At 32.6% G+C, this 17633-nt stretch overlaps 1 protein-coding gene across 3 annotated transcripts in view; it reads left to right on the top strand.

The window, feature by feature from the left end:
• GBE1 (1,4-alpha-glucan branching enzyme 1) overlaps positions 1 to 11171 on the top strand; it is a 131109-nt gene extending 119938 nt beyond the window's left edge. The window contains exons 16-17 of one of the 3 annotated variants that reach the window (XM_058185134.1): positions 30 to 111; positions 8643 to 11171. In XM_058185134.1, coding sequence (XP_058041117.1) covers positions 30 to 111; positions 8643 to 8917 — 357 coding nt within the window. In that variant the 3' untranslated portion in view covers positions 8918 to 11171. The remainder of the gene's footprint in view (positions 1 to 29; positions 112 to 8642) is intronic. The other 2 variants (XM_058185135.1, XM_058185136.1) reach the window with 2 other exon arrangements.
• Positions 11172 to 17633: the final 6462 nt, after the last annotated feature.

Genomic DNA, 17633 nt, shown 5'->3' on the forward strand with positions numbered 1-17633 from the left:
TGGGTCACCCTTTCCTTTGTGTTCCTTAGCAACCCAATGCACTGAATGAAAGTGATGGCCAAAGCCGAGGACACCAGCTCACACACTACTTGAAGGTAAAGTTGCAGACAGGTGTGTAGGCCAAATAGCATGATAAAAAAAGCAAGATCCTCATCTCCATGCCTAAACCAATGTGTAAAACAAACCACACCTCACCAAACATTAATGTATGTTACAAACTGAAGTAGGGTTACTTAAAACATCTTAAAGTATCTGTTAAATATTCTATTCTATAATTTTGAAAAATTGGTGGATTTCAGTATTGAATGGACAATGCATGTTATAACATCTTTAAGCCTAGCACATTTACATTATCACCTTTTAAGAATTCAGACCATTTTCCTCATTTTGTCAACATGAAGAACAGAATCTAAAGACTCTTCCTGCATTAGCAGAATATGATTTCAATAACATAATAGCAATAGCCCTTAGACTTATACGCTACTTCACGGTGCTTTTACAGCCCTCTCTAAGCAGTTTACAGATTTAGCATATTGCCCCCAACAATCTAGGTCCTCATTTCACCAACCTCAGATGGACGGAAGGCTGAGTCAACCTTGAGCCTGGTGAGATTTGAAAAACCAAATTGCAGTCAGCCAGCAGTCAGCAGAAAATAGCCTGCAGTACTGCATTCTAACCATAGCGCCACCATGACTCTTATAATCCTCTGCTTTGATATTGTTCATAATAAAAGAAATGAAAATTTTCATATATCAATAAATACATAGAGATCTGAAGTATAAATTGCATTGGAAATTTTTTAAACTCATTGTCTACAGTCACCTGTGACCTGTTAATGGGTTTGTTTTTGTTTGTTTTTGGTAAATTGGTAAAAAAAATGGTAAATAACATAAATGGTAAGAATTAATTTTGATTAAAATCCAGCTCCATACTTAACCTGAATTTTTATTGAATAAGATGACGATATAAACATTCCCAGTTAAAAAATAAATAAACTAAAAACCCACATAGCAACAGGTTGTATTCATAAATATACCTATCTCTATTCATTATGCACCTTCAGCTAAAGCTCATCTATTTGAAACATATTTGTGTTGATTTCTGGATGGAGAAAATGGTAAACTGCTCCAATAACTGGAGATAATACTGAGGTGGAAACTTGTGAACTGGTTGTGAAGCCAGACCTGTAGAGCTTCTTCGGATACAGGAGAATCTAAGAGATCATCTACATGTGCTTCAGAAGGTTGCTTTTCACAAGAAACACAAGATCTGAATGGAAACTGTAAGCACACTGAGTAGAACAGGAGCCAATAAAGGAATATCAAACTCTCAGCGTCACAAAGAGTCTATTTTAAGACCATTGGATTCAAATGCAATTTTGTTTTCTAAAGCATACTTGGATATAAATATTTGGATACTTATTGAGATCTTTCAAACTGCAAAAAAATAGACATCTGGTGACTGCCTTTTCAACCTGGGATATAATAAAAAAATAAAGAAATAATCATAAAGGTTTAAAATTAATCAAAAGAAAGTCCATCTTAGTAAAAAAAAGCTTAATTTGAATTATAAAATTCAATTTGAATTTGAATTATAAAAATTAAAACAGAAGGGACCAGTTAAATTTTAAATTATCTGCTTTAAAGTACTTTGTATTTAATTAAAAATATAATGCATACCTCTGTGGAAAAGAAGACTGTTTATCTTTCTTAAGGGGACTCAGTGGCTAAGCTTTTTAAACAAAGAGATAAGCAGCATTTGAGAAAGACCATGTGAGTATAGACCTATGAAGTGCTGAAGTGAACTAAAAGTTAAGGGCTAAAATATTTTTAAAGGATCTTATTTGATACTACTTCTATATGGATTACAAATTTAAAGACAGAAATGACTACAACCTGAAAGCAACGAAAATAGGGAAGACGACATTGTTAACAGAGCAGATAGGGATTATATTCCAAAGGATATTTCAACAGCTGGGAAAGAATCTTTCAGCTTCAGTGACAGCTTTGTGAATCTGTCAGAGAGACTTGCCTATACCTGAAGGGAGAATGAAAGAGAGATTTGCAATTTTGGAAGAAAAAATGAACAAAAAAAATTCAAGAATCTGTAACACAAGTATCTGGAGAAGACACTGTTTGAAGCTTTAACAAAAATTTGCAGTGAAAAGAACAAGATCTGGAGGCAGAAGTGGACAAGGTGTACAGAATGAATATACAATATGCAAAATTAAGAAACATACTATGAATCATGCTTTCACTCTTTTTCAGGAACAAGACAAGGCCAGATTTTGCAACATTTTACTACTAAGTTAATTACACAAATGTAATTTTTCTCAAGGAAATAGCAATAGGATTATTAGGCAAGCAAACAGGGTACATTATTTTGATTGACAGGGTTAAACAGAAAAAGATTCTATCTCATTGAGATAAACTTGAAAGAGAAGTTAAGAGAACATTTAGGCAATAGAAATTTTAACTTCATTCTGTTCAAAAGGAGATTTCTTTGAAAGATTTAAAAAAAGTGCTCAGAGATGCAGAAAACTGAAAAAATAAAATCAGACATAACCTGAAAAAGAGAATACTGCGTAGGGTGTTACAGATAAGAGGATTTTCCAAGTTATAAAATAATTATGGCGTTTTAACATGATTAAAGAAAATGTTTGATATGGTTTAAAATTTAACAGGAATAGAACAACATGTAACAACATTTGAATTGGAATTATATAGAAATGATGAACATGTAATTGCTAAAATATATAACCTGTTGAAATTTGAAATGGAAGAAGAATAAGATGTAGGGTGAATGATAAAATGGACTAAGAATTTTGATTATAAGGTTATAATATACGGTTGCATTAATAGGAAAAAATGTGGTTCAAAGGACTGAAATTCATGTTTTATAATTTTAAAGAAAATTTATATAAAATGGTGTAAAGCTGGTATATCACACCAGAAAAAATAATCTAAAATATATAAATGTACTCTGATCATTATTGGAAATCTGCAAAGCTTAATATTTTACTGTGGACTTCTGAAAGAATAAAAAATATTACTTATGAATACAGATGATGATGATGATGATGATGATGATGATGATGATGATGATGATGATGATGATAATAATAATAATAATAATAATAATAATAATAATAATAATAATAATAATAATAATAATAATAATAATAATTTAATTTATAGACCACCCTTCTCCCGAAGGACTCAGGGCAGTGAACAGCCAGTTAAAATACAAAACAAACCCATACATTATGATGAAACCAGAGATTGTTTTCTGCTGGGACTTACAGATAGCCAGTTAGAAAAGGCACATGGAAAATTGGTTTTATATTTAGTAACTTCAGTGAAGCTATTGTATGTGCAAAGGTGGAAAAATAACAAACTACCACAATGGAGGATTGGACTGTGAAGATGATAGAATTAGCAGAAATGGCAAAATTGATCTGTTTGACCAAGGGGAAAAAAATAAGTACTAATAATTAGGATGCAGTGGCTCAATGGCTAAGACATTGAGCTTGTCAATCTAAAGGGTGGCAGTTCAGTGGTTCAAATCCCTAGTGCCGTGTAATGAGGTGAGCTCCTGTTATTTGTCCCAGCTTCTGCCAACCTAGAAGTTCGAAAGCACTTAAAAAATGCAAGTAGAAAAATAGGGACCACTTTTGTTAGGAAGGTAACAGTGTTCCGTGCGCCTTTGGCATTTAGTCATGCTAGCCACATGACCACAGAGATGTCTTCAATCAGCACTAGCTTTTCGGCTTTGAAACAGAGATGAGCACTACCCTAGAGTCGGGAACAACTAGCACATATGTGCGAGGGGAATTTTTATCTTTACTTTCTTAAAAGATTGGAAAATCTTTATAGACTTTTTGCTGAAAAATAGATAAAAATAATATGATGATTTATGGATTTGTTGATTGAAAAGTGTTGAAAGGGGAAGAAGTGACCTAGATGATGCACTCCTGCAGGGGGAAGAGTGACATTAAGTATGTTTTATAACTGATACGGACCTTTATTCATGTTATTAACATGGCAGTCCTATAAGGCTCAAAGAAAATGAATGACCTGTTACTTTGTGAGGTAAATTGGGAATAGTAACTCTTGCTGCATGGGTTCTTGTTGTAAGAAGTTTAAGCACAGATTCACACATATAGTAAGTATAGAATAAATTAGATCAGTTAGTTGTAGAGAAAAGACAGAAAAAAGTCTCAAAATGGCATGTGATAAAAAGATGGATAAATTGAGAGTATAATTACATTCCTTTACAAGAAAACAGCTTTTTCAACCATTCAAACTTGAATTCTGTACCCACTTTGCTGGGAAGAAGCCCATTGACTCAATAGTGCACTTGCATACATACATAGACACACACATACTGAATATACATAGTGTGTGTATAAATTCAGCTCCTTTAAACCCCCATAGTAACTACCGTCCATAATATTGTAAATGATCCAAGTCTTTTGCTATCATCATGAATGTAAATAGTATTTCCTTTGGTAATTTTGCTTCTTTCTGGACTCATCTCTTTTGAAGTCATTTGTTATTACTTTAATAATGTTAATACTATACCAAAGAATTGCTAATTGTTTGCAATTATAACACTGGATTTTTGGTGATATAAATTTGGTTTCTTTTTGCTTGTTGTTTTATTTGTTGATTCAATTTGTTTTTGATATTTCTTAATCTACAATGAATTTCCCTTTAATCTACTCTACCTTTAATCTACTCAGTTCTACTCTAACTGTAGAAATGGGTAATAGTAGAATGATGGCTTATTCTATCTTTTTACTTTATATTGCTGCATTTTTCAATAGAAGTCTATATACATTGAATCACAAAACAATTGTGCAAATATTTCAAAAGTAAATTCAACTTATGCCAATTCAAGTTGAGCACAGGTATGGTTTGCACTTTTGTACTTTTTTTTTCAATTTTATTATTACAGTCTTAGACCAGAAACAAATAAAAGCACTCAGTATTCAGTATATACACTTAAGACTTCTAGTTTAAAACAATAAATGACAGATAAATCTATAATAAAATCCAGTGTCAATTTTACATGGTCTGACTATACAATTATTACAATCCCTAAACTATGTGGTCCGTTGAAAATTCAACATTAAAAGGGGAATGGCTAAGCAGTGCAATGGTTAGCTACGGTGAAGAAGACACATATTTGTGACAAATCCTGAGTGCTGCTGTGCAGAATCTGGCCATCTGTGCTGTAGTTTTGGCCTGTTCATCCTTAAGCACCCATTGAAGATAGGTAGTGTCAGCACGGCCAGGATACCTTGCAATTATTGGAAGAATAGGAATATTTTAAGATGGATTGCTTAACAGATGTTATGGGAAAATTTAAAATATATTTAAGTTTACCTATATGTTACCTTCAAGAGACTCTGGGTATCTCATAACAATAAAAATTAATAAAATATATATTCACAATAAAATCAGCACAAAAATAAAGAGCCAGATATTTAATGATTTAAATATATATGTATTCAAAATAAAGAGTAGCCAACATTTCATAAATCTATCCCCCAGAGATATGCTAAAAAGGATGTTTTTTCTACTTCTAGAACACTGTTAAAGAGGGCAGCATTCTTACCTCAGAAAGAAAAGAATTCGAAAGGGTTATAGAATTAATCTTAGCTATCTTCTCAAATGCTAACCCCCCAAATAGGTCTCTGGTAGACAATGAGATCTTTTAATATAATTAAGTAATAATGAAAGGATATGAGTTTTCTTCAAGCTCCAAATTTTTGAAAAAAAAACATTGAAAACTTTTTTAGTACACAGTCTTAATGGTGGTATTAGGATTTTTCCTAGAATATTTTAATCCACGTGTTATGGTTATGTGAATATTGTCTTCCACTCTCAAAAACTTGTCCCATTTTAAAGCAGACTGCTTTTCTATTGCACAAAGTTTAATTGAATAAATACCAAATTAAAAAAAGAAAGAAAGATACTAATGTGGAAAAAGGAAAGCTATAAATAATATATGAAGAAGAAAGAAAAAAGAATTTCTTTAACATTGTTGAAAGACTAAACATGGTGTTAAATTCAGAAGTGCATCGATATTAGTAGATGCACCATTTCATCCTAAAAGAAACTGATTTGCTAGTGCAAGGTCAATGAATCTTTGACTCAGCAATCCTCATTCTGCCCGTTTAAGAACATCCAATATGCCTGCAACATCAATTTAATTGAATGCAGATTCAAATAGCATTAATGGAATATCAACATAAATATATTTGCTAAACATTTATTCTGGAACATACATAATTTGAATTATAACATGACTAAATATCTACTTTAATTGATATTTAAACTATAACGTACATTTTGTAGAAAAATGTCAATTATTGCTGCATAATTGATAAAACAACAGCTAATTGAGAATGTGTCAAGTTGTCATATTATATTGAGTATAAGCAAATACATGTCATGCTTGCGATTGAAAATATGTAAGAGAGCGCAAAGTTGAATTTCTTTGCTCCATTGAGAATAACATGTGAATGTACACTATGCTAAGTTTTGTAGTTTTTACTAGATATCCTAAAATGCATTCCCTGCGGCTCAAGAGTGGTAGAGGCTGTGGAACACATGCTCCTTAGATGTTTCTTTTATATGGAGATTAGGAAAAAACATATTTTTAGTGGCAGGATGAGAAAGAAAGAAATCTTGGCTTTTTGGTAAATTATATTTCAGTACAATATAAGCACAAGTTTCCAGAAAAGCAAAAAATAAGGCAAAGATATGAAACAAACCATCCCAACCTACTCATATTTTAGTTAGCTCTGTGGCCCAGTAGCAGAGCAGAAAAGGAAGGAATTTCTCTTTAATCCACTCTGGTTAATGGGATGGATAGTCCCCAAATTGGGCAGGTGGGGAGGATTTGCAACCCTTTGTGCTGGAAAAAAGGTAAGGATTAAAAAAATCAAGAATTATCTGCAGAAAAACTTTGTAAAATCAAGGCAGGCAAAGAGAAATGCCTTTTTTCCCCCAAAATCTTTGCCCTCAGGCTGCTTTCATAGCCTTTGGAAAGTAAAAAAAACCTGCTATGGAAAGTGAAATAGTGCTAGTAGTTAATAATGGCAGGAAAATCCAATCCAATTTCCTCCTTCAGATGCTAAAATATAATTTAATCCAAGTTTCTCTACAAATGAAAAAAAAAGGAACTTTTTCAGGAAGTTCTTATATAGAAAGGACATAAATAAGACATTAAGCTATATTAAGAGAAATGAAAATTTATTTTTACTTTATGGATATATTAACATGTTTGTTTTCTTAATATTGTTTTAAATATTTTTTAAAGTATAGTATTATCAAAAAGTACAGTATTTTCTAACCGTATTTGGAATCCATATAGAGTAAGAAGGCAGAAAGAATAACAGTTGGGATTACAGAAGAGATGAAGAACCCATGCTCATCTAGCTATCGCTAAGTTTAAAAAAAAACATCAACCTGGACCACATCCTTTTTTCAGTGACAATGTTTTATTAACAGATTGCCTTTCCTTCATTAATAACTGTCTCACTTATTTCTCATTAATTTAAAATGTAAAATTTTCTCCACTGAACTATTTGGAGTATCAGTAAATATATGGTTTTGTTTGCTAAAATATTTGGAAATAACCCCCTTATCAGATATTTTGCAATAACCAAGTATCATTAACCATTCCCTTGACTTTTTATTTTCTTTTTCTGTAAATTTCAGAGTACAGGATTTTAGGTGTATGTCAAATGTCCTTCCCTGCTGAGCAGATTTGTAGGAGTTATTTATCACAGAAACCTTAAAGAAAAACACTCTGATCACTGACAAATAGCTATGATCCATTGGACATGTTATAGTCTGATTCAGTGATTCCCCCCCCCCCACATCTCTCTCTTCATCAGTTGCACTTTGCAGTCTGTAAAGTACACATATCAATTCGTTAAAAATAATAACTCAGAAGATGATCTGTAAAAGGAACATTATAAAATCCACTGTTACGGATTTATTTTTTCCTTACCTAAAAATGATTTCAGATTTAGAGTATCTCTGTGAAAGAATAAAAGAACATTAATCATAATGTTGAAAGAACATTATTACCATTGTTCAACAAATTTGTTGCCTATATATGAGTGAGACCCATTTCAGCCCTCTGATTAACAAGTTACTAAATGCTTTACTATATCTTCTGCTGTAATTATTTCCACTGAATGACATCTCAGGCAAAATACAAATTCAACTCATAATACAATGGCGATCAAATTGAATAGTACAAGTTTCTCATTTACTAGTACACAATATTTTGCCCTGGATGTCTGCAAACATTCAGATTTGGATTAGTTTAAATCATGTGTCCTCTACTTCCAATTTCATTTAAACCTAATACCCAATCCAGCATTAAATAATAGGATATGAAGGAAGCATTATTTCTATTAATTACTTAGCCTTAAGACTAAATACAAATCCAAAATTTCACTCTATATCCATGCCATATTTAATAAGTGTTTGATTCTTCAGTGACATTAAATAATGTAACATTATAAGTAATTTATTTAAGTCATTTAGATTTATGCCTCCCATATTGCAAAGGTTTTTAATGGATCAATAATAAGACATTTTTTATTCTCCCTTTAGGTATACATTCCAAGCAGAGTGGCAATAGTGTTTCAAAACATGGATATTCAGATATAAAGGCTTGCAACTGGCTCCATTACTTCGAAGGCCAAGTAATATTTGATGATAATTGTATCCAAAATACTGGGTTTTTTCTGCATAAAGGTGGTGTGTTCATACTAAGAAATTCAAATGAGCATTTATTTATTCATAATTATAAATATATTATAAAATGTTTATTCAAAGAGATTATAATCATGGAGGAACAATTGCATTATGAACAATTTGTATTATAGAACTGGATTTCAGAAAGTTTTTTTCTCACCTAAGGATTGAAGTAAAGTTACAAGGCATGTTCAAAAATTGTATTTTCAGGTTTTTTTTCTTATCACATGTGGGTGTATTTTTCTCATTAGCTCCCATTTTGTATTAAAAATAAGTAGCCATGTGATGCACTAACCACTGGATTCCAGATCTAAGTTATACTGTGTTTTCATGGAATACATTACTATGAGGAAAATAGGGTGGTTTGTCTAAAAACTAATAAACCATTTTCATGGAAGGACCCCAAAATAAATCACTGATAGTACAAGCTCATAAATTTAGGTCTGTCAAAATATAAAACTATGGAGTGTCTTTTAATATGTGCCTATTTTTAAAAAAAACTGTTACAAACTAAAGATATTAATTTATGAATTCTATTTAGAATGTTAGCATTCATTCATTATTTATTGTCCAAGTGTGATTGGACACACAAGGAATTTGTTTCTGGTGCATAAGCTCTCAGTGTACCTACAAACAACTAGTGATAAATCATTATCAAAATAATAAAATACAATCATTATAAATCATAAGATACTCAATGATAGGCATAGGGTACTAAATAAGCAAACAACATAAATCATAATAGGATGCTAAATAAAGATAATCAACATAAATCATGAGACACAAACAAAGATTATAAACAAACAACAAAATTATAGTCATAAGAAGCTAAGGAAATAGGTAATAGGAAAGATGAAAAGATTAGAAGGATAATAGGAAATACAGCCATACTAGGTGGTTTGACATCCTAGGCATAAACAGTGTTGTGGGAATTAGTTGTTTAGCAGAGGAATAGTATGGGGGATAAAACTATCTTTGTGTCTGGTTGATTTGACATATAATGCCCTTTAGTGTCATCTTGAACAAAGAAGTTGAAATAATTTATGTCTAGGATGTGAGGGATCTGTAGATATTTTCACAGCCCTCTTTCTGGCTCATGCAGTATACAGTTCCTCAATGGAAGGCAGGCTGATTGCAATTATTTTTTCTGCAGTCCTAACTATTTGTTGAAGTCTGTCTGTCTAGTTTGTCTGCTAGGCCAAACAGACACTTATACAGGTACAAAAGAAAAACATTTAACTTTTAACTCAGTAAACATTTAAAAACAAACCATATTCATTTTCCTAATTTTTTTTCCATGTAGCCATTTTAAAAAGTTCTAGCAGTTTCAAATGTATTTTCAGTGAAGTTAATTTATGTTCATATGTGTTAAAGCTTGGCATTGGCATTGAGGTTTCTGCAACATCAGTTTAGTTCCATTGCTGACTAGTTATGACTTAATGTCTTTTGAAACCAAACTATGACAGTTATCAGTAACAATGGTAGAGAATTCTTTTTATCAAATTAAAAATGTATTTAAGTTACCTTTTAAAAAATTAATACTAGTAGCAAGTTTAAAGGGATTTAATTTTGAATTTCCAGAATTGTAAAAATATCTTGTATTAAAAGTTATTTCAATTTTGTTTTAAAGTCAATTTTGATATGCAATTATCAAAAATATTCAGGACAGAAGTTATAAGTTATTATTTTGCTGTTTTTGTCAAGACCATATCACCAGTGCCTTACTAACTTTTTCCTTATGATAGCTATTCCAGATCAAGCTTCTTAGTATCATGTCTAGTTGGCATGCTCTGCTTCAAAACCATGTGGAAACATTTTAATGCCTCGCCAAGCAATGCATTTTAGAAGTAAGTGAACAATAAAAATTGCAGAATTTATTCCCACCAATCCTAAAAGCTAGGTAAAATTCATGCAAAAAGAAACACTTTCATTTTCCTGCCCACATATTTACACCATCAGACGAGAATAGGTGAAAAGTTTGGGATAAATATTTCATAAGCCTAGTGAATAAAATTTCTCCTATTAATTATGTTACTGGAATACAGTGGTTCAGTATATATAAATGCTATAGCACCTGATGTATTTAATTCTCTGAAAATAATAAATTTTAAGATTTAGGTAATTCAACATTTTCTGAAAGAAGATTCAGATAGTTATGTAAAAGTTATAAAATTCAGATAAATCTTTCAACCAAGTGATAAAATAAACAGTCCCATAAATATAGGTGCACTTTCATTAAATTTAGACATTACTCGTAATATAATAAACACGTTATTGTTTCTAGATTTGTATATGTGGTGTAAGAATACCAAACTTTTGTGTAAGAAAATAGTATGTGTAATGAGATGTTATAAAATGATGTGCAAATAAAGAAATGTAAAATTGGTTTTGTCCATTTTGGTATTGTAAAGTAACATATCTATGCACATAGGAAGCTTTAATGAAAAATATTGGTTCAAACAGAAGAAATTTGGATTGCAGTTTTGTGGGAAAAAAATTTCTGCTAAATGCACAGCAATGGAAAAAATACAGAAACTTTCCCTCCAATTTACATACCAGTACATTATCTTCCCTTAATGCCAAACCTTTACTGAAAGCAAATATATTTGTGTGGGCATGAACATGTGTGCATGCGTATGTATACGTATTCTATATACAATACAGATGCTTGCAAAGCAACAACTTGGAATCCTAAAAGATGAGGAAAGTATTTGCAAGTACAAGTACATATTATTCTTGATGGCCTTAATACACATTTCATGTTTAAAATGTACTTCAATTTACCTACTGTTTTGTAGACTGCAACATAAGCAAGTTTTGTTAAATATAGCAAAATTAGTTTCTTGTTACGTAAATGTGCTAAGCACACTTTTCAAAAAGGGACAAGTATTTGAAAATTCATCAATGTTGATGGTAAAGTTTGTATTAACTTTTGTGTTAACAACTCACCTAGGATTACAATATTCAGTTAATACTCTCTTTCCAACTTTATGTTTCTGCAAGGAGAGCTGGCATAATGGAACAGTTTAATGAATAGTCTATTTATGTAAGCAGTTTAATCACAGATGAACATTTAGCAAACATTCCTTTTTCAACTACCGTTTGCAGTTTTCCCCACAGATATTAGTTGTAATTAAATTATACTTGTCGTAAAAGCTGTATAGCTTGTAAGCTACTTTGTAGGCTGTGTTCCAACTTGATACAAATTGTACTATATCAATGCTGCTTTAAATATGATGCAGAATAGGGCAATTTGGAATACAGTGGTTTCCAGTCAAATGAGAATGGAAATATCTGACTCACCCTATTTCCAATTCTCTGTGGACCTCTGCCTCATTTCAATTGGATTGAGGTTTCAAAGACTAGAGAAAAAATAGAGGGAGAAATGTAGAAATAGTCCACATTTTTGTCCTTCTTAATATAGCACTGTGGTAGAAAGGGAATTATTGGAATCAGATAGTAATACATTTGTCCTCAAATCAGTGACTCTTGAAATTAATCTCCTCAACTGAAGTTTTTAGGAAGAAAACCAAATTATGGGAGGCAAAGAGACAAACTATTTATAAACACTTTTACTTCAATCTCTTACAATTCTCATCCTGGATGTTTTTGTTTATTTGTGTGTATTGTTGTTTTATTCCATATTAGACAATTTTTTAAAGAAGTCTTCCATTGTTCACTATATACTTACTGTTTTCAGTTCCTATCTTTATACATAACTTTGCTTCTTCTTTTTTTCACTATTTTAAACTTTGTAAATAATTGATAATAATGTTAGCTAGCTGGGTAATGTTACCCAGTTCAGTAATAAAACATTTGAGGTTTCCCCTATTTCCCCATCTTCAAATTGTATTGGAAAGCAGTTGCGATTCAAATTATGATTTACTGAACTAAAAAAAACTTACAATGGTTATGAAAAATGATGTGCTTAATCCCCTCATAATAATTTTGCTTTGAATAATAATTTTGAATAATTAGGTTTAAATTTCAATCTAAATTCCATATGTCATTGAATCATTACAGCAATTTTTAAAAAGCCATTTTATGTAGTACTTTGTATCAGAATCAGCCTAGAAAAATCATAAAACCATTTAGGAAAGAACTAAACCTGACCCCCATGATACGATTGTTATAAGAGTTTAATATTTTAATGTTTTCTTGTACTTGAAAATATTCAGTTGCATCATCAGGTTATATGAATAGAATAGAATAGAATAGAATAGAATAGAATAGAATAGAATTTTTATTGGCCAAGTGTGATTGGACACACAAGGAATTTGTCTTGGTGCATATGCTCTCAGTGTACATAAAAGAAAAGATACGTTCATCAAGGTACAACATTTACAACACAATTGATGATCAATATATCAATATAAATCATAAGGATTGCCAGCAATAAGTTATAGTCATACAGTCATAAGTGGAAAGAGATTGGTGATGGGAACTATGAAACGATTAATAGTAGTGCAGATTCAGTAAATAGTCTGACAGTGTTGAGGGAATTATTTGTTTAGCAGAGTGATGGCCTTCGGGAAAAAACTGTTCTTGTGTCTAGTTGTTCTGGTGTGCAGTGCTCTATAGCGTCGTTTTGAGGGTAGGAGTTGAAACAGTTTATGTCCAGGATGCGAGGGATATATAATTCAATCTTCTAAATCAGGCTATCAAACTCCCAGCCCGTGGGCCAGATGTGTCACATGTTGGCCACGCCCCTGCCCGGTTTAGCAAAGGGGGGGAAAGTCCCAATATATCACGTGATGACACCATGAATAGAATAGAATAGAATTTATTGGCCAAGTGTGATTGGACACACAATGAATTTGTCTTGGTGCATATGCTCTCAGTGTACATAAAAGGAAAGATACGTTCATCAAGGTACGACATTTACAACACAATTGATGGTCAATATATCAATATAAATCATAAGGATTACCAGCAACAAGTTATAGTCATACAGTCATAAGTGGAAAGAGATTGGTGATGGGAACTATGAAACGATTATTAGTAGTGCAGATTCAGTAAATAGTCTGACAGTGTTGATGGAATTTTTGTTTAGCAGAGTGATGGCCTTCGGGAAAAAACTGTTCTTGTGTCTAGTTGTTCTGGTGTGCAGTGCTCTATAGCGTCGTTTTGAGGGTAGGGGTTGAAACAGTTTATGTCCAGGATGTGAGGGATCTGTAAATATTTTCATGATGACATGAGTTTGACACACCTGTTCTAAATCAAGTTTGCATTTTTAGGTCTTATTAGGCTGCATCCTGTTTGGAACCCAGCTGCCTTCTGTTTGAAAGATAAATCTCATTACATACTGTATTTTTTTTAATAAAAATATTTTGAAGGTTTTAAAAATAGAGAATGTAATAAGGAATCAGCATTCTAATATCAAAATTTTCTTTTAATAGGTAACAAAGATTGGGAGACAAGCAAGACTCCCTTTCTAATACATATATACACACAGGGAACTTTTCTAGTGGTTGTGGAGATAAAACAGCTCCATGCAACAAAGAATATGTGGTCTTTCCTCCTTGAAATAGCATTCAAAATTTTTCATTTGGTAGATTGAGAAAATGTGAAGTTGAGATAAAAAAAATGGCTTTTCACTAAGCAGAGTCAATTCAGTAACTTGGTAACAGAATTTGCTACCACAAAATGGAATGATGGCTGTTAAAGCTAGCAATTCAATGCAGGCAACAAAATTAATTAAATGCATGGAGGATAAACCTGTGAATGGCTTTATGATTGCTGCATATGTAGAGTTTATGTCTCTGTATAGGAGAAACAAGTAAGAGGATAGACAAACAAATAAGAGAGTCTCCTGGCAACTAGTAAATATTCATGTCATGGCAACTAGTGAACTCCTGTGGAAACTCAATACTAGATGAATGTCCAAAACAGGTAATTCATATGTCAAAGCACTGTGCAATTCATGTTAGCTACTATGCTGCAAAAGAACTCCTTGAAAAAAAAGGTGGCACACAACTACAACTATATATAGGTATTTGCACATCTTATTCCAATCTGTCATTGAAGGAAAAAAATGTATCAATGGCATATTTAAACTGTATTCAGGCGTTCTTGAAGCATGGAATATTCATCTGTTTGAAGGATGGCAGTCTTTTCATATGCTGGTTCCACTGCTGATAATCTGCTGGATGTACTGATTGTCTGCTGTGTATAACAGCATGGGAATTTCAGTGGAGCAGAATTATAAGTTGCTCAACTCAACTATACTTTGCTCTCTAGGCAAACTTTCAAAAGGTATGACCAATATAGCTATAGGGCTAACAGTTTAATTGACTGCATACTTCAAATAAAGCTCCACAGTTTGGAGAATTCTTAAATAATGTTACAGGCCTGAACAGATGGTCTAACTAATAAATATATATCAATGGTTTATATGCTTGGCTCATAAGTATAATTACTATAGAATTAGTATAATTACTTTAAGAATCAGCTTGTAAAAATGTAATTCTTGGAGTTACAATTCAGAATACCTAAGCATGTGTATTGTAAATCATTTCCCAATATATAGTATCACAATGTTTCCCTTGTTGGACACTCTCAAAATACATGGACTTCAATTTCTAATTTATTTTTTTTTAGCCAAGATAGCCATTTTAGAAATCCACACATTTGCAGTGTAAAGGATGGGTTAAAAAAAATAAAAAGCAAAAGCGAGTTGAGATTAAAGGTGCTCAAGAGTAAGTCATCAACATGTAAAACTTTTCAAGTCAAAGCACATTATTTTGGGATGAAGACCACAAGAACATCAGTGATACCAGGACAAATATTGAATTGAATTAACACCACTAATCTACAAATTTTTGGAAATTTGTGAGATAAACCTGTGAGATAAAATGTGTTGATTTTACATATTTTGATTAGATGAATTAGAAAACAAGTGATAAAGATGCTGGTTGGCTAAAGTTTTCAAGATACTTCACAATAAAGATTTATACACAGGCGAGTATATTTGCCTACAAGGGAGATGCCTAATGATCATGATGCATTTCAACCAAGTACAGTAGAACAATGAAAATGGTACCACATGAAAGTGTATAAATTTATCTTCATTTTGAGAATAGCAAGACAGATAACTATGAAAAACATGAAAAATAAAGCACTTGGTGCAAGCGTGCACTGAAAATTCACTACTTACACTCGCATTTAGACTATTTCCCTTTGAACTGTGGGGCAGTGAGTGATGAGCATGGGGAGACATTCCACCAGGATATTATAGGCATGGAGAAAAGATACCAAGGGAAACGGGAGTCCATCCATGCTTGCAAATTACTGCTGGAATCTTACTGCAATTCACAAGAGAAAAGCCAAAAGGTGCAGTTTAGATACCAGATAAAGATGGAACTTTGTCATTTAATCTGATGTTAGAGCTTGTCAGTTTTTCATGCAAAAAAACCCATGAAAATGTTACACGAAGAACCAATAAATGAATGGAAAGTTATGTTATTGGTATCAGTAAAAAGATACATTTATAATGATTGGTGTGGCACCATTCTCATTGCTATTTCACATTTTGCAGAAAAGTTATGGAGCATAATTGCACATCCCCCTCATATAATTTTCAATTATTTTGATGCAATTTTGACCTGAACCTGTACCTTAACACTGGAGCCAATTAATACTCAGGACTTACTTTTCCTTTATTAGTGACCCAGTTCTGGTAAAATTAAGCTACTTTCATTTCCAAGGCTTTCTCCTTGTAGACCAGTGTACTTTATTTGGCCGTGTGAAACACAATTAGAAACACACAAGGAATTTGTGTCTGGTGCAGAAGCTCTCAGTATACATGCAATAATCATAATCATACCAATAAGGATAATAAGGATAAATAACAATACTACAACCATACAACATAGATAGGTACACATAAACATTAGACAGCTATGGTAATTAGGTGTTCAGTAGAGAAATGTCATTGGGAAAAAAAATGTCCCTGTGTCTAGTTCACAAGTGTCAAACTCAAGGCCCGTGGGCTGGATCCAGTCTGCGGGATGCTTAGATCTGGCCTGCGGAGCCAGCCTGGAAACAGTGAGGGACTGGCCTGCGGTGCCTCTGCCAGTGAAAATGGGTTCCCGAGCTCCATTTCCGGCTGCAATGACCTGCAACCCTTTGCCAGTGAAAACTGAGCTTTCCGTTTTCACTGGCAGAGGATTGCAGGAGGCCTCTACAGCTGGAAACGGAGCTCAGGAGCCTGCTTTTGCTGGCAGAGCACTTGGACAACCATGATGCGGTCCTCAATGAAATCAAATTTGACACCCCTGGTCAAGGTCATTTGGATGCAATGCCCTATAGTGCCATTCCATGGGAAAGAGTTGAAACAGTTTATTCCCAGGTTGTGAGGGGTCTGCCAATCTCAGCCCCCCCCCAATATTAAAATATTTTTATTTAAACTTTGCTTGATTTAATTATTGATGCTTAAATATTAAATGTGATTAGATTAAAATATAGATGATGTGAAAGATTTCCCCATTTTCTACCAATTTGCAATTTGTTAAAAACATTTTGAAAGTCGAAACATTTTGTAGCTGCAGGCTGCACAAACTGCTAAGTCATGTTGTGCTTTATTTGGTTTTGGCTTAGCATTTTGTATTAACTCAGTCACTGTGGTTTGTAAGCTATAATTTATAGTTTAATATGTTGTACAAATCCATTGTTGTGATTTACTCAGTTAGCTGTGGTTAACCATACTATGATTTAGTACAATGTGCTCTATCCATTCTTTGGTTGGATTTGATGACTTTTTGCTCCTGAAGTTCATTATCACCGTCTGTGACGAAAGCAGTAAGTATTTTAAGATTATTTCTTCTGCATTTTTTTCCCTCAGTTTCT

The sequence above is a fragment of the Ahaetulla prasina genome, chromosome 5, assembly GCF_028640845.1.
Source record: "Ahaetulla prasina isolate Xishuangbanna chromosome 5, ASM2864084v1, whole genome shotgun sequence".
Taxonomy (NCBI): domain Eukaryota; kingdom Metazoa; phylum Chordata; class Lepidosauria; order Squamata; family Colubridae; genus Ahaetulla; species Ahaetulla prasina.